Source organism: Entelurus aequoreus, linkage group LG26 (genome assembly GCF_033978785.1).
Source record: "Entelurus aequoreus isolate RoL-2023_Sb linkage group LG26, RoL_Eaeq_v1.1, whole genome shotgun sequence".
Taxonomy (NCBI): Eukaryota; Metazoa; Chordata; class Actinopteri; order Syngnathiformes; family Syngnathidae; genus Entelurus; species Entelurus aequoreus.
Window position 1 is genome coordinate 35,041,735 of NC_084756.1, and position 22,472 is coordinate 35,064,206.

At 36.4% G+C, this 22,472-nt stretch overlaps 2 protein-coding genes across 7 annotated transcripts in view; one reads left to right on the top strand and one right to left on the bottom strand.

The window, feature by feature from the left end:
* Positions 1-7,895: 7,895 nt before the first annotated feature.
* Positions 7,896-9,697, bottom strand: wu:fb55g09 (uncharacterized). The gene has a single exon (XM_062037745.1). The coding sequence runs from the start codon at positions 9,343-9,345 to the stop codon at positions 8,791-8,793; it is 555 nt and encodes a 184-aa protein (XP_061893729.1). The 5' UTR covers positions 9,346-9,697; the 3' UTR covers positions 7,896-8,790.
* Positions 9,698-14,274: 4,577 nt separating this feature from the next.
* nisch (nischarin) overlaps positions 14,275-22,472 on the top strand; it is a 74,900-nt gene continuing 66,702 nt past the window's right edge. For 2 of the 6 annotated variants that reach the window (XR_009824702.1, XM_062038131.1), the window contains exons 1-2: positions 14,280-14,563; positions 20,850-20,933. Coding sequence is in view for 3 of the 6 variants with exons in the window: in XM_062038131.1 (XP_061894115.1) it covers positions 14,483-14,563; positions 20,850-20,933 (165 nt within the window). In the remaining 3 variants the exon portion in view is untranslated. Of the gene's footprint in view, positions 14,564-20,849; positions 20,934-22,472 lie in introns of all 6 variants that reach the window. The other 4 variants (XR_009824704.1, XM_062038133.1, XM_062038132.1 and 1 more) reach the window with 3 other exon arrangements.

Consider the following 22,472-nt stretch of genomic DNA (forward strand, 5'->3'; position numbering starts at 1 on the left):
AACTAAGCTACTATACTACAGTATTATTGGCCACTAAATGAGAGCAAACCAATCAGAGTGCACTGTTCAGTATCGTGGCCACTGATTGGCTCAGCCCCTGGAAGCATTACTACATTGGATTTAAAATAATGTAAAGGCGACTAAAGGGTGTTATTTTATGTCTAACGGACTCTCATGATGTTTTTTTTAAAAAGGTATTAAACCGTTTTTAATGCTCTAGCTATGAAAATATTTGATTTATTGTTAATGATTCCTACTTAAGGAAATTAGGGATTACTGTATACTTTTACGAAACCCCTAAAGGGACATGGGGGAAAAAATGTTTTTTATAATTTTTTTTTTTTTTTTTTGTTTTTTTTTAGACATGTATCTCGTGCGCAGGAGAAACTTTCTCGTGCCCACGAGATACATGTCTAAAAAACAAAAAAATCACTTTTTTATGAAGTTATAAAAAAAGAAATAAACATTTTTTATAATTGTTTTTTTGTTTTTTTTAGACATGTATCATGTGCGCACGAGAATCTATGTCTTGCGCACGAGATAGTTTCTTGTACGCACGAGATACATGTCTAAAAAAAAAAGTAAATTATAATTTTTTATTTTTTTTTAATAACTTTATAAAAAGTTTCATGTCTAAGATACATGTCTAAAAAAAAAAAAAAAATGTTTTTAAATTATTTAAAACATTTTTTCCCCCATGTCCCTTCTGCGAATGGTATTTTATTTTAAATGAAGATTTAAATGAAAATGTTGCAAAGCATATTTGCTCTTTTTTCATTTTCTATTTCATGTAAACACATAAAATGAAGCGACGTACAATCAACCCCTTTTATGGCGCACTAAAATATACACCAAGACCATTATTGGTGTACTTTACAAGCCCTGTTTGATTTAGGGACTATTTTTTGTCCCCCCAAACTCTGTTTCATAATTGTTGGCGGTGTGGCTCAGAGCGGCCGTCCATCATCTTGAGGGTTCCTGGTTTGAATCCGGCCTCTGGCATCCTTGGGCAAGACACTTCACCCACATTTCCCACCAGTGCCGCTCACACGGGCGTATGAATGTTTGGTGGTGGTAGGAGGAGCCGCAGATGCTAGTTTGTAGCCCCGCTTCCGCCAGTCATTTGTAGTCTGTGGCTACAAATGCAGCTTACCACCATCACGGTGTGAATGTGGAGTGAATGAATGATGGGTTCTCAGTTCTCACTGTAAAGCGCTTTGAGTGTCTAAAAAAGTGCTATGATCCATTATTATAATTAATTGTCTTAATTAAAAAAATATACATATATACAGTACAGGCCAAAAGTTTGGACACACCTTCTCATTCAATGTGTTTTCTTTATTCTCATGACTATTTACTTTGTAGATTGTCACTGAAGGCATCAAATCGAATACTAGAAATTACCAATCTAAGTCGGATACTAGAAATTACCAATCTATAATGAATAATAGGTCTAACCAATCTAAGTCGAAGATTAAATCTGACCAATCTAAGTTGAAGACTGTATCTGGCCAATCTGAGTCTAAGACTAGAAAGTACCAATCTAAATCCAATACTAGGTCTAACCAAATCTAAGACTAAGACTACATCTGACCAACTGAGTTTAAGACTAGATCTGACCAGTCTAAGACTAGAAATGACCAATCTAAGTCGAATACTAGGTCTAACCAATCTAAGTCTAAGACTAGATCTGACCAATCTAAGTCTAAGACTAGATCTGACCAATCTAAGTCTAAGACTAGTAATGACCAATCTAAGTCGAATACTAGGTCTAACCAATCTAAGTCTAAGACTAGAAATGACCAATCTAAGTCGAATACTAGGTCTAACCAAATCTAAGTCTAAGACTACATCTGACCAACTAAGTTTAAGACTAGATCTGACCAGTCCAAGACTAGAAATGACCAATCTAAGTCGAATACTAGGTCTAACCAATCTAAGTCTAAGACTAGATCTGACCAATCTTAAGTCTAAGACTAGATCTGACCAGTCTAAGACTATTAATGACCAATCTAAGTCGAATACTAGGTCTAACCAATCTAAGTCTAAGACTAGATCTGACCAACTAAGTCTAAGACTAGAAAAGACCAATCTAAGACTTGATCTGACCAATCTAAGTCTAAGACTAGATCGGACCAATCTAAGTCTAAGACTAAAAATTACCAATCTAAGTCGAATACTAGGTCTAACCAATCTAAGTCTAAGACTAGAAATGACCAATCTAAGTCGAATACTAGGTCTAACCAAATCTAAGTCTAAGACTACATCTGACCAACTAAGTTTAAGACTAGATCTGACCAGTCTAAGACTAGAAATGACCAATCGAAGTCGAATACTAGGTCTAACTAATCTAAGTCTAAGACTAGATCTGACCAATCTAAGTCTATAAGACTAGAAATGACCAATCTAAGTCGAATACTAGGTCTAACCAATCTGAGTCTAAGACTAGAAATGACCAATCTAAGTCGAATACTAGGTCTAACCAAATCTAAGTCTAAGACTACATCTGACCAATTAAGTTTAAGACTAGATCTGACCAGTATAAGACTAGAAATGACCAATCTAAGTCGAATACTAGGTCTAACCAATCTAAGTCTAAGACTAGATCTGACCAGTGTAAGACTAGAAATGACCAATCTAAGTCGAATACTAGGTCTAACCAATCTAAGTCTAAGACTAGATCTGACCAACTAAGTCTAAGACTAGAAAAGACCAATCTAAGACTAGATCTGACCAATCTAAGTGTAAGACTAGAAATTACCAATCTAAGTCGAATACTAGGTCTAACCAATGTAAGTCTAAGACTAGAAATGACCAATCTAAGTCGAATACTAGGTCTAACCAATCTAAGTCTAAGACTAGATCTGACCAACTAAGTGTAAGACTAGAAATGATCAATCTAAGACTAGATTTGACCAATCTAAGTCTATTAGACTAGAAATTACCTATCTAAGTCGAATACGAGGTCTAACCAATCTTAGACTAAGACTAGATCTGACCAACTAAGTCTAAGACTAGAAATGACCAATCTAAGACTAGATCTGACCAATCTAAGTCTATAAGACTAGAAATGACCAATCCAAGTCGAATACGAGGTCTAACCAATCTAAGTCTAAGACTAGATCTAAAGAAATATACATCTTCAGCAATGGGTACGCTGTATGGATCCGTTGTGGTGAAGAAGGAGCTGAGCCGGAAGGCAAAGCTCTCAATTTACCGCTCGATCTACGTTCCCATCCTCACCTATGGTCATGAGCTTTGGGTTATGACCGAAAGGACAAGATCACGGGTACAAGCGGCCCAAATGAGTTTCCTCCGCCGGGTGGCGGGACTCTCCCTTAGAGATAGGGTGAGAAGCTCATGCCATCCGGGAGGAGCTCAAAGTAAAGCCGCTGCTCCTCCACATGGAGAGGAGCCAGATGAGGTGGTTCGGGCATCTGGTCAGGATGCCACCCGAGCGCCTCCCTAGGGAGGTGTTTAGGGCACGTCCGACCGGTAGGAGGCCACGGGGAAGCTGGACAAAGTGGCTGGGGAGAGGGAAGTCTGGGTTTCCCTGCTTAGGCTGCTGCCCCCGCGACCCCACCTCGGATAAGCGGAAGAAGATGGATGGGACACAATGGACGTTAGAATTTTGTAATGTTTACTTTGTTTATATTTTCAGTCATCAATCCTCAACAAAACTTCCGGAGCTTCTGTTTCTTCATGCTGCTCACTACCTGACCAGCTGCACACGCCGCAAACACGTAGCGAGGGCAGAATGATGAATTCATTGGCGGCGCAGTGTGAAGGCCGACGTGTTTACTTTCCTAAGTAAACTCGGTCTCAAAGGAATATAACCTGCCGAGGCACTTTTGGACTAAACATCCACATTTCAATGTCTGAGCCTTTGGTGCTCTTGAAACTGCAGCCTTCTTCATGATGTACTTGACTAGTCCTGCACTACAGAGTAGCAGTTAAGATTATTCATTGTCAGATGCTGTCTATAAAGACAGTTGTAAGCTTTTGACTACATATCAATCAATCAATGTTTATTTATATAGCCCTAATATAGAACTATCTGCAGTAGCAAATGGGCATTAAATGTGTGTTTGCCATTCAAGTAGCTATGCAGATACCTGCAGGAAGCTTGTGTATGAAATGAAAGCCGTGCTGCCTGCGGTCATCATGACTGACACACAAACACAAAGAGGCCCGTCTTGAGTGGGCGTGGCCAGCCAGCCTATAATCCACTCTCCAGTCCCTGCCCATGCTGGCCTCCGATTGGCTCCCTTTGTTTGTCCATCATAAGTCATTTGCATTTGGACATCTCTTATAAATAATTGTGTAGATGATTAAACATCTGCTGTGTGAGTGGATCCACTTTTATTGTGCTTCTGTAGCGCACTTGACCTAGATTGCGCCGCTTCAATTTGCCGTTTTATGACGTCATAAACTTCAAAGGGAAACGCTGCCTCTGTATTGTTAAGCAAAGGATCCATCCATCCATCCATTTTCTACCGCTTGTCCCTTTTTGGGGTGGCGGGGGTTGCTGGAGCCTATCTCAGCTGCATCAAGCAAATTCAAAAATGGCAATCGACACGCATCACCATTTATTTATGTACTAATTTAATGGCAGGAGTCGATTTATGAAAGTAAAGCCTACATTTTCTAATTGGCTTACAATTAGAAATGTCCGATAATATCGGTCTGCGGATATTATCGGCCGATAAATGCATTAAAATGTCATATCGGAAATTATCGGTATCGGTTTTTTTATTATCAGTATCGTTTTGTTTTTTTATTAAAGCCACAAAAAACACAAGATACACTTACAATTAGTGCACCAACCCACCCCATTCACACTCATTCACACAAAAGGGTTGTTTCTTTCTGTTATTAATATTCTGCTTCCTACATTATATATCAATATATATCAATACAGTCTGCAAGGGATACAGTCCGTAAGCACACATGATTGTGCGTGCTGCTGCTCCACTAATAGTACTAACCTTTAACAGTTAATTTTACAAATTTTCATTAATTACTAGTTTCTATGTAACTGTTTTTATATTGTTTTACTTTCTTTTTTATTCAAGAAAATGTTTTTAATTTATTTATCTTATTTTATTTGATTCATTTTTTTTAAAAAGTACCTTATCTTCACCATACCTGGTTGTCCAAATTAGGTATAATAATGTGTTAATTCCACGACTGCATATATCGGTTGATATCGGTATCGGTTGATATCGGTATCGGTAATTAAAGAGTTGGACAATATCGGCATATTGGATATCGGCAAAAAGCCATTATTGGACATCCCTACTTACAATTATCAATGAAATCTTGGAGGATGATTAGGAGTACAAAAGCCCTTAAATTGATATTTTTGTTAAAAACATTTAAAGTGATTTAGGTAGCGCTTTTTGTCTTTTTTTCATATATTTTTTTATTATTATTTATATGTTTTACTATGGAGCCCCTAAATATGGAGCCCATAAAGGGACATGGGGGGGGGGGGGGGGGGGGTGTATTATCATTATTTTTTTAGACATGTATCTAGATACATGTCTAAAAAGAAAAAAAATTATACTTTTTTTTAAAAATAACTTTATAGAAAGTTTCTCGTGCGCACGAGATACATGTCTAAAAAAAATAAAAATTATACTTTTTAAAAAAAATAACTTTATAGAAAGTTTCTCGTGCGCACAAGATACATGTCTAAAAAAAAAAAAAAAATACTTTTTAAAAAAAATAACTTTATAGAAAGTTTCTCGTGCACACAAGATACTTGTCTAAAAAAATATATATATATAATTTTTTTTAATTTTTTTATAACTTTATAAAAAAGTTTCTCGTGCGCACGAGATACATGTCTAAAAAAATTTAAAAAATTATAAAAAAATAAAATTCCCCCATGTCCCTTTAGGGGCTCTGTATTTTACTCTATCTGTAATGGCTTTTGTTTTCTTTCCTTAACATGTTTTGCTGATGTCGTGGTTTGCTCCACCTAATGTGTAGCTTGTTGGTTATGTTGAAAGTGCCTTGACTTGTGTGTGCATTATAATATATGATCGGTTGATAAATGCTTTAAAATGTAATATCGGAAATTATCGGTATCGTTTTTTTTAATTATCTGTATCGTTTTTTTATTAAATCAACAATATCGGATATCCGATATTGTCCAACTCTTTAATTACCGATACCGATATCAACCAATACCGATATCAACCGATACCAATATATACAGTCGTGGAATTAACACATTATTATGCCTAATTTGGACAACCAGGTATGGTGAAGATAAGGTCCTTTTTAAAAAAAATTAATAAAATAAAATAAGATAAATAAATTAAAAACATTTTCTGGAATAAAAAAGAAAGTAAAACAATATAAAAACAGTTACATAGAAACTAGTAATGAATGAAAATGAGTAAAATGAAGTGTTAAAGGTTAGTACTATTAGTGGAGCAGCAGCACGCACAATCATGTGTGCTTACGGACTGTATCCCTTGCAGACTGTATTGATATATATTGATATATAATGTAGGAAGCAGAATATTAATAACAGAAAGAAACAACCCTTTTGTGTGAATGACTGTAAATGGGGGAGGGAGGTTTTTTGGGTTGGTGCACTAATTGTAAGTGTATGTTGTGTTTTTTATGTTGATATAATTTAAAAAAACACACACAAAAAATGATACCAATAATAAAAAAAACGATACCAATAATTTCCGATATTATCGGACATCTCTAGTTTCTATGTAACTCAGGGGTGTCCAAAGTGCAGCCCGGGGGCCATTTGCGGCACGCCACACAGTCTGCAAAAATTTCAAAATTGATAGTATTGCAAAAATAAAAAATAAACATTTAAAAAAGTGAAATGAGGTGAAATCTAACGATAAAAAGTTGCAATGTTGACACAAAGCTGCCATGCAGGCTGTTTTTTTTTCTTTTGTCTTTCTTTATTTTTCTTTTTTTTGCCATTGCTCCAAAAAAAAAGACAAAAAAATCTGTTATAATGAATTATAGACCTATTCAAGGCTCCAATTACTTCAAAAATTTCACTTTAAAATGTTTTATGTGGAAAAAATATTGCATAAATTGTGTGGTTGCCATATAAAAACATCAAAGTTTTATTTGACAAAAGAGCATAATACAAACAAAATAATAGTTCATACGTAAAATGGACAGATATATCTGAAGTTGATCTCGTAACTTAAGTGTTGAAAGTTAAAAAAAACCTAATAAAAATGTATCACTTTCTGAGTGGGGGACCTTTTGGATCCCAAACATATTTAGTGAGATTTTATTAATATTTTCACTGATTTCTCAAAAATATTAAAGAATTAAAATCAATGGTGTTCTGCATTATTGATATTTTAGAGCTCTAATTACTAAATACTGCATATTTCCAGTTTTGCTATAAAAAACAAAGTTGTCTTTGACAGAAAATCAACCTGAAGTTGATATAGAGATTTACTGTAAGCATTAAATAATAATAAAAATAATATTAATTTGACTTATTTTTAACGTTTTAATGACCGAGACCCCTTATGGTCCCCGGGAGCCCCGAAGGTTAAAAAAAAAAAAAATCCATATATTTTATTATGGTTTGAAAATGAAAAATATCAAAATGGCCCCGGCATGCTTAAATTTTTCCGTGTGCGGGCCTCAGTGGAAAAAGTTTGGACACCCCTGATGTAACTGTTTTTATATTGTTTAACTTTCTTTTTTATTCAAGAAAATGTTTTTAATTTATTTATCTTATTTGATTAATTTTTTTTTTAAAAGTACCTTATCTTCACCATACCTGGTTGTCCAAATTAGGCATAATAATTAGGGATGTCGATGCCGATAAATGCGTTAAAAATGTAATATCGGAAATTATCGGTATCGGTTTTTTATTATCTGTATCGTTTTTTTTTTTTTTTTTGGTTTTTTTTAATTAAATCAACATAAAAAACACAAGATACACTTGCAATTAGTGCACCAACCCAAAAAAAAAACCTCCCCCCATTTCTTTCTGTTATCAATATTCTGGTTCCTACATTATATATCAATATATATCAATACAGTCTGCAAGGGATACAGTCCGTAAGCACACATGATTGTGCGTGCTGCTGCTCCACTAATAGTACTAACCTTTAACACTTCATTTGACTCATTTTCATTCATTACTAGTTTCTATGTAACTGTTTTTATATTGTTTTACTTTCTTTTTTATTCAAGAAAATGTTTTTAATTTAGTTATCTTATTTTATTATTATTTTTAAAAAGTACCTTATCTTCACCATACATGGTTGTCCAAATTAGGCATAATAATGTGTTAATTCCACGACTGCATATATCGGTTGATATCGGTATCGGTAATTAAAGAGTTGGACAATATCGGAAATCGGCAAAAAGCCATTATCGGACATCCCTAATAATGTGTTAATTCCACGACTATATATATCGATTGATATCGGTATCGGTAATTAAGAGTTGGACAATATCGGATATCGGCAAAATAGCCATTATTGGACATCCCTAATTATAAATGTATGTTTGTTGTTCAATTTAAAAAAAAAAAAAAAGGGCAGGAGGCATCAGCCAACCAGGAGCAGCCAGAAAGAGGAAGCCGGATGCTGATTGGCTACTGGAGCTCACGCCCACCATCCTTTGTGCACCAGCAATAACAACATTGTGTTTATTTATACATTACTGCCATTTATATACAATCTCACAAACAAATGAACACTTTCAATAAAAACGTCAAAGCACAAATGTTCTGTCATGATGACGATGGACTTCCAAACCTGACTCCACATTTCAAGTGGGCCCCTCTGAAAAGGTGAAGAAGTCGCAGAACTCTGCAAAGTCCCTCTGCATGAAGTTGTGACTCTGCAGCAGGTCGTCCTCGGAGGGGAAGTACTGCATGCTGTCTTCCTGCACCACCTGGCTCGGCGCTGCGTCCTGACGCTGCTGCGGGGCCGCCGCACCGTCCAGCAGGGCTCCCCTGGCGTTCTCCAGGGCGCCCAGGTACGAGTCCATGTCCGTGAGGAGCTCCGAGTCCGTGTCCGAGCAGCTGCCGCTGTCGCTGCCCACCGAGTCCGAGCGCATGTGCATCATCTGGTACTTCTCATGCATGAGGAACTGGTTGGTGTTCTGAGGGGCCCGCATGCCCCGGGCTCGGCTCCCCGCGGCGTCGACGACGACGGGCCGGAGGCTCCTCGCAGGGTGGTGTTGGTGTTTGGGCCCTCTCAGCGGGCCCGCCGGCCGCCGCTGGAGCGCTCGCTTGCCGCGATTGACGGCGTTCCTGCGGGGGGCGTCCGCGGTGTCAGCCTGGAGCCTGCAGCCCCTCCTGCACATCACCTGGGAGAGCATCTTGTCTTCCTCACTCCCTGGGATGATGATGATGATGATGACCCCTTCACATTCTCCACAAAGAGGGCTCTTTTTTTTACCTTTTCACTAACGTGGAGCTTTTTTTTCTTGACCTCTGCATAGCCTGCACTTCCCCCCCGTCACGCCCTCTCGGGCCTCGCCTGTCTTCGCCTCCCTGGACCGCTAAAATGAGCTCCTTGCAGCTTTGCCTGGTAATTAAAGTGCCACCTATCTTATTTTAAGGCTGTTTTTCTAAGCCCTATTTTATTTTTAAAGCTATTTCTCTGAGTTTATTGTCGCGTAGCAACACGTCCATGCTTTGGTGGTCACCTACTACGACTCTCCTCCTCCGCTTGAGAAGACTTATAAAGGGCTGGAAGAAACCATTTGCAGGTTCCATGTGAGGGGGGTTACGTTTCTCGTAACTCCCGTCTCCTTTCCTTTTTAAAACATTCTAACACCACTTCTTTTACATGTCATCGTTAGGATAAATAGTAACACGCATATACACGTTTTTTTAAACGTATTTGCTAAATGTACGATCAAAGAAGTGTTCAAGTCAAATGGTACGCCCCGCTTCCGGCAGCGGCTGAAACCTGATCCGAAATCCTGTTAGTCCCGCCCCTCTGGTGATTGACAGCAGCAGCACACACTGGATTCTTTCAATTGACCAACTCGCTATTTAAAAAAAAAAAAACGTTTCCAATTTTAGAAAGCACAAAAACAAAAGCCGAAACAACTTACGATTTCAGATAACAAATTAACAAACAAAAAAACAACCGGTAAACAATTTCAGAAAACACAAAAACAAAAGCCGAGACCGGAAAGGGAATGTCCTAAAAACAAATTGACAGCTAAATCAGCCAATCATTGTGTCCACATCCGCCCAGTTTTTACTTCCTCATTCGGGCTCTGCGGGCATGAACAAATTGATTGGCTGATTTAGCTTGTCAATCTTATTTTTTAGGACATTCCCTTTCTGGTTTATGAAACGTTCATTGTTTCGGCTTTTCTTTTAGTATTTTCTTGTAATTGCAAAACGTTTTGTGTTTTGTTTTTGTGTTTTCTGTAAAGTCAAATGGTACGCCCCGCTTCTGGCAGCGGCTGAAACCTGATCCTAAAATCCTGTTAGTCCCGCCCCTCGGATGATTGACAGCAGCAGCACACACGCACAATAGTATTGCACTTTTGGATTCTTTAAAAGGGAATAAGCGGTAGAAATGGATGGATGGATTGATTCTTTAAATTGACCAACTCGCTATTTAAAAAAAAAAAACGTTTCCAATTTTAGTAAGCACAAAAACAAAAGCCGAAACAACGTAGGATTTCAGATAACAAATTAACAAAAAACTACCGGTAAACACTTTACAATTTCAGAAAACACAAAAACAAAAGCCGAGACCGGAAAGGGAATGTCCTAAAAACAAATTGACAGCTTCGTTGACCAATCATTGTGTCCACAGTCTTTACTTCCTCATTTGGGCTCTGCGGGCATGAACAAAATGATTGGCTGATTTAGCTTGTCAATCTCATTTTTTAGGACATTCCTTTTCCGGTTTATGAAACGTTCATTGTTTCGGCTTTTGTTTTGGTATTTTTTGTAATTGCAACATTTTTTGTTTTTTGTGTTTTCTGTAAAGTCAAATGGTACGCCCCGCTTCTGGCAGCGGCTGAAACCTCATCCTAAAATCCTGTTAGTCCCGCCCCTCGGATGATTGACAGCAGCAGCACACACGCACAATATTATTGCACTTTTGGATTCTTTAAATTGACCAACTCGCTATTTAAATAAAAAAAACGTTTACAATTTTAGAAAGCACAAAAACAAAAGCCGAAACAACTTACGATTTCAGAAAACAAATTAACAAAAAACTACCGGTAAACACTTTACAATTTCAGAAAACACAAAAACAAAAGCAGGGACCGGAAAGGGAATGTCCTAAAAACAAATTGACAGCTTCGTTGACCAATCATTGTGTCCACATGCACCCAGTCTTTACTTCCTCATTTGTGCTCTGCGGGCATCAACAAAATGATTGGCTGATTTAGCTGTCAATCTCATTTTTTTTAGGACATTCCCTTTCCGGTTTATGAAACGTTCATTGTTTCGGCTTTTTTTTTTAGTATTTTCTGTAATTGCAAAATGTTTTGTCTTTTGTTTTTGTGTTTTCCGTAAAGTCAAATGGTACAACCCGCTTTTGGCATCGACTGAAACCTGACCCTGACCTAAAATCTTGTTAGTCCCGCCCCTTGGCTGATTGACAGCAGCAGCACACACTTTAACACGCGCACAATAATATTGCACGTTTGGATTCTTTAAACTGACCAACTCGCTATTTATTGTTCAGTTGTACTGTTTTATAGCGATAGATTATGTAATGTAACATCTGGAACGGAATACGATATAACCACACATAGTGTCGAAATGATTACCTTTGTCAGCGCCAAAGAAAACGTCATTAAATACTACTTCAGCTTCATTTGTATATATTTCACATATGAATACGTCACATGTTTATATGTGTCACAAAAGTCACTTTTTCCTGTTTTTATGACCGTCCACAGGTAGCGAGTTACACTAGATATATGTGTAGCGTTCGCCATCTAGCGGAGGGATATTGAATGATTATGCCTCGAACTATACGTAAGTGGCTGACATACAGTCAATCACAGTCGTGGTCAAAAGTGTACATCCACTTGTAAAGAACATCATGTCATGGCTGTCTTGAGTTTGCAATCATTTCTACAAGTCTTGTTTTTTTGTGATGTAGTGATTGGAGCACACACTTGTTGGTCACAAAAAACATTCATGAAATTTGCTTCTTTTATGAATTTATTATGGGTCTACTGAAAATGTGCTGGGTCAAAAGTATACATACAGCAATGTTAATATTTGCTTACATGTCCCTTGGCAAGTTTCACTGCAATAAGGCGCTATTGGTAGACCACTCCTCTTGACAAAATTGGTGCCGTTCAGCTAAATGTGTTGGTTTTCTGACATGAATTTGTTTCTTCAGCATTGTCCACACGTTTAAGTCAGGACTTTGGGAAGGCCATTCTAAAACCGTCCTTCTAGCCTGATTTAGCCATTCCTTTACCACTTTTGACGTGTGACCACTGACCACAGAACATTCCTCCAGAAGGTCTTATCTTTGTCCATGGGATGTCAGATGAAACAAAAATGGAGCTGTTTGGCCACAATACCCAGCAATATGTTTGGAGGAGAAAAGGTGAGGCCTTTAATCCCGGGAACCCCATTCCTACCGTCAAGCATGGCGGCGGTAGTATTATGCTCTGGGCCTGTTTTGCTGCCAGTGCAACTGGTGCTTTAAATGGGACAATGAAAAAGGAGGATTACCTCCAAATTCTTCAGGACAAGCTAAAATCATCAGCCCGGAGGTTGGGTCTTGGGCGCAGTTGGGTGTTCCAACAGGACAATGACCCCAAACACACGTCAATTGCACTGAGTGGAGCGGATCACCACTCCAAGATGGCGGCCCCGCGTCTCGTCAGCGCCAGTAGGCAGTAGCGCTTGATGCTGCGTACCCTTAGAACAGGGGTCACCAACGCGGTGCCCGCGGGCACCAGGTAGCCCGTAAGGACCAGATGAGTAGCCCGCTGGCCTGTTCTAAAAATAGCAGCACTTACCAGTGAGCTGCCTCTATTTTTTACATTTTATTTATTTACTAGCAAGCTGGTCTCGCTTTGCCCGACATTTTTAATTCTAAGAGAGACAAAACTCAAATAGAATTTGAAAATCTAAGAAAATATTTTAAAGACTTGGTCTTCACTTGTTTAAATAAATTCATTAATGTTTTATTTTGCTTCTTATAACTTTCAGAAAGACAATTTTAGAGAACAAATACAACCTTAAAAATTATTTTAGGATTTTTAAACACATATACCTTTTTACCTTTTAAATTCCTTCCTCTTCTTTCCTGACAATTTAAATCAATGTTCAAGTAAATTTATTGTTTTTATTGTAAAGAATAATGAATACATTTTAATTTAATTCTTCATTTTAGCTTCTGTTTTTTCGACGAAGAATATTTGTGAAATATTTCTTCAAACTTATTATGATTAAAATTCAAAACAATTATTCTGGCAAATCTAGAAAATCTGTAGAATCAAATTTAAATCTTATTTCAAAGTCTTTTGAATTTATTTTAAAATTTTTCTTCTGGAAAATCTAGAAGAAATAATGATTTGTCTTTGTTAGAAATATAGCTTGGTCCAATTTGTTATATATTCTAACAAAGTGTGGATTGGATTTGAACCTTTTTAAAACATGTCATCAAAATTCTAAAATTAATCTTGATCAGGAAAAATTACTAATGATGTTCCATAAATTATTTTTTTAATTTTTTCAAAAAAGATTCAAATGAGCTAGTTTTTCTCTTCTTTTTTTCAGTTGAATTTTGAATTTTAAAGAGTCAAAATTGAAGATAAACTATGTTTCAAAATTAATTGTCATTTTTTTCGTGTTTTCTCCTCTTTTAAACCGATTAATTAAGTGTAAATATCATTAATTATTAATAATGACATAGAGTTAAAGGTAAATTGAGCAAATTGGCTATTTCTGGCAATTTATTTAAGTGTGTATCAAACTGGTAGCCCTTCGCATTAATCACTACCCAAGAAGTAGCTCTTGCTTTCAAAAAGGTTGGTGACCCCTGCCTTAGAATATGTCCACATCCGCCCAGTCTTTACTTCCTCATACGGGCTCTGCGGGCATGAACAAAACAATTGGCGGATTGAGCTGTCAATCTCAGCTTTTGGGACATTCCCTTTCCGGTTTATGAACTGTTCATTGTTTCGGCTTTTGTTTTAGTTTTTTCTGCAATTGCAAAATGTTTTGTCTTTTGTGTTTTATTTGCAAATTTGTATAAATTAAAAAAAAACTGTTTTTGCACTGTATAAACCATTGCTTTAGAGAAGAGAATGTTAAGAAAACAGAACTGTCAACGTGTGTTTGCTAATAAAGTGCGGCAGTTCAAAGTGTCATCAGCTGCTTGGCGTGACAACACATTCAATGGCGGCCGACGTCCCACGGAAAGACTCTGGACGCCATTGAAAGGGCTTTTTAATGCTGCTTTTTAGCCGTTGACAAATTATTATTCCGTGTCTCGACCTGATCATGGAAGCCGTGTTGTTCGCGGAGGAGCAAGCGGAGAGGAAAGTGTGTGTTGTCGGCTCGGAGTTGGTGGAAAACTACACGGTAAGCTCGTCTTCCGCCTGTTATTATGCTAGCTTGTAGCTACTGTTGTCGATGCAGTTATCGCCAATGTTATTAATATGGCGTCAAACATCTCGTTATCGCCACATCGGGGCTTGGATCACACGAACCGGTCAGGGATACACAAGCTAACTGCTAACCAGCAAGCTGTCACGGTTTAGCAAAAATAACTAGGGATGTCCGATAATGTCTTTTTGCCGATATCCGATATTGTCCAACTCTTTAATTATCGATACCGATATCAACCGATATCGATATATACAGTCGTGGAATTAACACATTATGCCTAATTTGGACAACCAGGTATGGTGAAGATAAGGTACTTTAAAAAAAAAAAAAAGTAAGATAAATAAATTAAAAACATTTTCTTGAATAAAAAAGAAAGTAAAACAATATAAAAACAGTTACATAGAAACTAGTAATGAATGAAAATGAGTACAATTAACTGTTAAAGGTTAGTACTATTAGTGGACCAGCAGCATGCACAATCGTGTGCTTACGGACTGTATCCCTTGCAGACTGTATTGATATTTATTGATATATAATCAGGCCCGGCCCTAACCAATCTGGCGCCCTAGGCAAGATTTTAGGTGGCGCCCTCCCACGTCGGCAGTGAAGTGTATATACTCACAAGAAACCGAATAGCTTTGTCTTTGACCTTTTTTTTTTACTTAAAGAAAGCAAATTAACAATCAGAATAGTTAACAAGATTAAAAAAAAAAGGATAAATAAATGAATACAAAAAATAAAATATGAATATATGAAATACAATATTTTTTACATACATAAACACAAAATAAAACGTGTCAACAAGTTGCATAAAATAAATTTAAAATAGAATATAAATAAGGCACTGCACAAAACAAGATATCAAACCAGTATGACTTTAACAACTATATTACAAAAAAAAGGGGATCCTACGGAGTTCTCTATTTGTGCTTTTTAATATTGCATTAACTAGAATGACTTACAAATGACTGTACACCAGGGAGTACTGTAATTACCTAACGTTACATTATGTTCATAACAATTTAGCCCCCTCCACAATATTAACCCGACGTTAAAACAGAACTAGCTATTTATTGATTAGCAATTGTCGAATCATGTAACATTAGCTCAAAGCCAGGTTTCTATCACATTCTGTAACAGAGAAATAATTTCATGTAGGCTAACGTTACCTACCTGCTACCTCTGTCTTTTTCTCGTTTCTTCTCTTCTTTTCTCTTTTTTCTTCCCTGGGCACCTGACAGTTTTGGCCGTTTTGACATCTTGTGTTGATTTTTTTATGTGGTGACGTCCAAAAAGAGTCATGATACGGGAAGGGAGGGGGCGCACCGTGCCGGGGGAGGTGGGGCGTAATTTTGTAACAAATAATATTTCTATTAAATAGGCTTTACTTTGCATTTTAATTAACGTGTGATTATTTTATGTATTTAGAAATAATAGTACCAACTTTTTTTTTTCTTTTTTTTTTTCCCTCCAACATTTGTGGCACTGGCGTGGCGCCCCCTGATGGACGGCGCCCTTAGCATTTGCCTATACGGCCTATGCCACGGGCCGGCCCTGTATATAATGTAGGAAGCAGAATATTAATAACAGAAAGAAACAACCCTTTTGTGTGAATGAGTGTGAATGGGGGAGGGAGGTTTTTTGGGTTGGTGCACTAATTGTAAGTGTATCTTGTGTTTTTTATGTTGATTTAATTTAAAAAAACAAAACAAAACGATACCGATAATTTTTGATATTACATTTTTTTAAAGATTAAAGATTAAAGTACCAATGATTGTCACACACACACTAGATGTGGTGAAATTTGTCCTCTGCATTTGTCCCATCCCCTTGGGGAGCAGTGGGCAGCAGCGGCGCCGCGCCCGGGAATCATTTTGGTGATTTTACGCATTTATCGGCCGATAATATCAGCAGGCCAATATTATCGGACATCTCTAAAAATAACCAAAGTAACACCGCAGATACTAGACTATGAATCAATTTAAGTGGACCCCGACTTAAACGAGTTGAAAAACGTATTGGGGTATTACTATTTAGTCAATTGTACGGAATATGTACTGTACTGTGCAATCTACTAATAAAAGTGTCAATCAATCAATCAAAGACATGTCCTGTTTGTACGGAGTAGGGCTGCACGATTTTGAAAATTGCGATTTTCTCTCCAAAATTGTGGTTGCGATTCGATTTGCGATTTTTATATTTTATACGTATACATGCGTAAAAAACACTTTTAATTGATTGATTGAAACTTTTATTAGTAGATTGCACAGTACGGTACATATTCCGTACAATTGACCACTAAATGGTAACACCCCAATAAGTTTTTCAACTTGTCCACGTAATCAATTCATGGTACAAATATATACTATCAGCATAATACAGTCATCACACAAGTTAATCATCAGAGTATATACATTGAATTATTTACATTATTTACAATCCGGGGGGTGTATTGTTCCAAGGAACGTTATTATTGGTGGCGTCAAACATCTCGTTATCGCCACATCGGGGCTTGGATCTCACGAACCGGTCAAGGATACACAAGCTAACTGCTAACCAGCAAGCTGTCACGGTTAAGAAAAAAATAACCAAAATAACACCGCAGATACTAGACATGTCCTGTTTGTACGAAGTAGGGCTGCACGATTTTGAAAATTGCGATTTTCTCTCCAAAATTGTGATTGCGAGTCGCGATTTTTATCTTTTATACATATACATGCGTACAACTACGAAATTCAAGAGTGAAAGAAGACATGTTACTTTTATACCGTCAGTTGATTGATTTGTTTGATTGAAGCTTTTATTAGTAGATTGCACAGTACAGTACATATTCCGTACAATTGACCACTAAATGGTAACACCCTAATACGTTTTTCAACTTGCTTAAGTCGGGGTCCACGTTAATCAATTCATGGTACAAATATATACTATCAGCATAATACAGTCATCACACAAGTTAATCATCAGAATTATTTACATTACTTACAATCCGGGGGGTGGGGTGAGGAGGGTTTGGTTGATATCAGCATTTCAGTCGTCAACAATTGCATCATCAGAGAAATGGACATTGAAACGGTGTAGGTCTGACTTGGTAGGATATGTACAGCGAGCAGAGAACATAGTGAGTTCAGATAGCATAAGCGGTGTTTCCCATAAACTGCCAAGATACCTGTGGCGGTGGGGGCGTGGCTATGGGCGTGGTCACCATGACATCATCGAGTAATTTGCATAATTTACTACAATGATATGATTTTCTCTAAAAAGGCTCAAAAAATGTATACTTACTAATTAATAATAACAGTTTTGTTTTAAACGTCCATCCATCCATCCATTTTACAATATAATTACAACACTTTATGTACATATTTATATACAGATTTGAACAATAAGTTATTCACTGAAATATATTTATTAATTGTGGTTCTTACAAAAAATATATCTTGTAAAATATAAAAGCTAAAATGTCTCTTAAAGCTCTGCCCCTTTAATTAGTGCATACTAAATAATTTAACTTTAGCCTACTACTACAACCATATTATTTACCAGCAACATAAAGTGAAACAGAGGCAGAGGTGTCCTGCCGCAGTCAGTAACAAATAAACAGAAAACAGTAGTGGTCAAATACAAATAAGGCAACAAGAGAAGTATCCTACACTTCTCTTTTGTAAAGTAAATGTGAACAGCCTATATGGGCATCTACATCAACTATATGATTTGCCTGAGAAGCTGGACAGGACACAAAAAAAAACAAAAAACAACAACTTGTTTGTTTATGTAAAACTGTTTATTTATTTTGTTGACCACTGACCAACGAAATAATAAACTAAACTAAACTAAAACTGCGAAATTAAAGAGTGATAGAAGACATAATTAGTTTTATACCATCAGTCGACACCTTATCGTCTCACAGTGCCACACACTAAAACAATATGCAGTTATTTCCTTCAAAGAAATATTTGGTTTAATGCAGGCAGATTCAGAGCTTTTGTCTACAACATTTATTTATTTTATTTATTTATTTGAATGAGGACAATGCATAATTCATCAACATAGAGCAACAATGTAAATAAGCCGGAGTTAGCACAGTAGCTCATTTTCATCATACTCTTGAACTGAATAAATAACCGATACAACTATACAATGTTTATAATGTGATCATAATATATAGTAATAAGTCAAGTAACCATTCAAAAGGTTATAAACTTTTATTTTTCATTACTGTAGAATTGCTTACCATTGTACTGCATCTTTGTTATTCCAAATAAATAATTTAACAAACAAATTTCTCTGAACAAAAATATAACTTAAATAAATATTGAACATGTTAAAGTGCATTTTTTTCCCCCCCAGTTGGTGAAACAAGGTCAGGCGTTGTATTTGTTTGTTGCCATCACTGCATTCTTGCTCCTTGATGGGCTCATATTGCCCATCTGATTTACCACCACCAGGTGTGAATGAATGATGGGTTCCCACTTCTCTGTGAGCGCTTTGAGTATCTAACAATAGAAAAGCGCGATATAAAATCTAATTCTTTATTAAGTAGGGCTGCAACTAACGATTAATTTGATAATCGATTAATCTGTCGATTATAACTTCGATTAATCGATTAATAATTGGATAAAAGAGACAAACTACATTTCTATCCTTTCCAGTATTTTATTGAAAAAAAACAGCATACTGGCACCATACTTATTTTGATTATTGTTTCTCAGCTGTTTGTACATGTTGCAGTTTATAAATAAAGGTTTATTTAAAAAAAAAAAAAAAAAAGTTTTGTTTTTTTCCCCCCCCTAAAAAGCTTCTGCGCATGCGCATAGCATAGATCCAACGAATCGATGACTAAATTAATCGGCAACTATTTTTATAATCGATTTTAATCGATTTAATCGATTAGTTGTTGCAGCCCTAAACTAAACTAAAACTGCGAAATTAAAGAGTGATAGAAGACATAATTAATTTTATACCGTCAGTCGACACCTTATCGTCTCACAGTGCCACACACTAAAACAATATGCAGTTATTTCCTTCAAAAAAATATTTGGTTTAATGCAGGCAGATTCAGAGCTTTTGTCTACAACATTTATTTATTTTATTTATTTATTTGAATGAGGACAATGCATAATTCATCAACATAGAGCAACAATGTAAATAAGCCGGAGTTAGCACAGTAGCTCATTTTCATCATACTCTTAAACTGAATAAATAACCGATACAACTATACAATGTTTATAATGTGATCATAATATATAATAATAAGTCAAGTAACCATTCAAAAGGTTATAAACTTTTATTTTTCATTACTGTAGAATTGCTTACCATTGTACTGCATCTTTGTTATTCCAAATAAATAATTTAACAAACTAATTTCTCCGAAAAAAATATAACTTAAATAAATATTGAACATGTTAAAGTGCATTTTTTCCCCCCCAGTTGGTGAAACAAGGTCAGGCGTTGTATTTGTTTGTTGCCATCACTGCATTCTTGCTCCTTGATGGGCTCATATTGCCCATCTGATTTGAAGTAGGGCTGCAACTAACGATTAATTTGATAATCGATTAATCTGTCGATTATTACTTCGATTAATCGATTAATAATCGGATAAAAGAGACAAACTACATTTCTATCCTTTCCAGTATTTTATTGGGAAAAAAACAGCATACTGGCACCATACTTATTTTGATTATTGTTTCTCAGCTGTTTGTACATGTTGCAGTTTATAAATAAAGGTTTATTTAAAAAAAAAAAAAAAAAAAAAAAAAATTAAATTTTTTTTAAAATAAAAAGCCTCTGCGCATGCACTTAGCATAGATCCAACGAATCGATGACTAAATTAATCGGCAACTATTTTTATAATCGAATTTAATCGATTAGTTGTTGCAGCCCTAATTTGAAGCTGAAGTATTCCTACAATGGGACATTCGGCTTTATAATTACATTTTTTACACCTAATTTGTGATACTTTGCGGAATCTCCCACTGGCGAATTGCGAGTCCTCTATCCGTGCTTCCTGTGTGTGTGTGTGTAAAGGATTGGCCTACATGTCCGTCACTCAAATGCCGGTGACGGTGGAGAAAAATAGAACATCCTCAGCCTCTTGCGGTCACGTGATCGCACTAATTAAAACCTCAATGTCAATTTGATGTTTATTAATCATGCAGCCCTAGTACAAAATCAACCTCTCAATGTGCAACAATGGTTTAGCCCTGCTGAACATTTGAACCCTCCACCAGCTTCAGGCCATCTGTATTTGCTGTTTCAGGTCTACGTCATTGAGGTGACGGATGGAAACCACAGGTGGACTGTGAAGCATCGCTACAGTGACTTTCATGACCTCCATGAGAAGGTAAATACAGTGTTTCCCACACATTCATTTATTTGTGGCGGCCCGCCACAAAATAATTTTGTCCTGTCCAGCTTCTCAGGCAAATCATATAGTTGATGTAGATGCCCATATCGGCTGTTCAGATTTACTTTACAAAAGAGAAGTGTAGGATCAAGATTTTTGGAGCTCTTTGTTCAGTGGATCAGATGTTTGATGAAGCTTTGTGTCTATCTACCAGAGGTGGGACCAAGTCATTGCTTTGCAAGTCACAAGTAAGTCTCAAGTCTTTGCCCTCAAGTCTCGAGTCAAGTCCCGAGTCAAGACAGGCAAGTCCCGAGTCAAGTCCAAAGTCAAGACTAGAAAGTCTCAAGTCAAGTCCCAAGTCCTGCATTTTGAGTTTCGAGTCCTTTCAAGTCCTTTTAACCACAGACTAATATTTTTACACAGATTGTGTATGCTTTTAAAACGCTGTATTTATTTATTAAAACAAGTGCATTTGAAATTGCAGGGAAAAAAATGGTGCTGACTTTGCAATTCATAATAGCACTATTAACCAGTCATTTTAATAGTTTAAACAATGTTAAACATTTAACTCATTCCTTTACAGAATAAACACATTTGCAAAAACAAACATTAACATACTATTGGTTGTATTTTATGAAAATAACATTACCACAAAGTTGAGAAGGAGCAAAGATCTTCAATATTTGTATGTGAGAATCACAAAGAAATCTTCTGGGGGAGGATGACACCCCTACAGGGGTTTGGTTTACAAACTTTCAGCCCCACCTAAAACAAAATTCACCAGCCGCCACTGATTATGATGCATTCTCATTTTAGGCAAAGTATAAGACAATACTTTCTTAACAGTATAATTGTAACCAGGAATAAGTCTTCAAGTAACAATATTCAAATACTAACATTGTTGGGTAAGACAGCATTTGGTTTTATTCTGAATCCAGTGAAACAGATTGGTGGTTTTAGCTGATATAAAGACTTTCAGGTGTTTATATATGTTTAAGTATTTGGCAGACGCTTTTATCCAAAGCAACATACATAAAAAATAGATATAAAACAATCACTGTAAACATTATCATTTAAGGGAAGAATGTAATACAAAATATCAATACAAAGTGTCAAGACAGAATAAACTCTCTGCTGCTGCAGCAACAGAGATACAGTCTATAGGTCCCTAAAATATATAGATATCTAATGTATTCATGCATTGTTTATGTAGGATATACGCATGTATATATAATCTAATCATATTGTTTCTTCAATTTAAAAATAGCTGACCGTTTTTTTCCCCTTTCTCTGGGGATTATATTCCCAGTTTTGATCTCGGACGTCTGGTCATTTATAGCGTATAAGAATATTATATTACTGTTAAGCAAACTATGAATAATAAAAACGCCAAAACATGTGTCCGTTATCATAGCTACACGTATGACAAAAAAAACGCTTGAAAATCAGTGGTATTCAGTGAGGTAAGATGAATTAAATTTGCTGACAGTTCATTGCTCCTGCCAAATGAATTGCACTGAGTGGAGCGGATCACCA

Excerpts from the sequence above, each read along its gene's own strand:
- wu:fb55g09 (XM_062037745.1), bottom strand. The coding sequence starts at position 9,345 with ATGCTCTCCCAGGTGATGTGCAGGAGGGGCTGCAGGCTCCAGGCTGAC.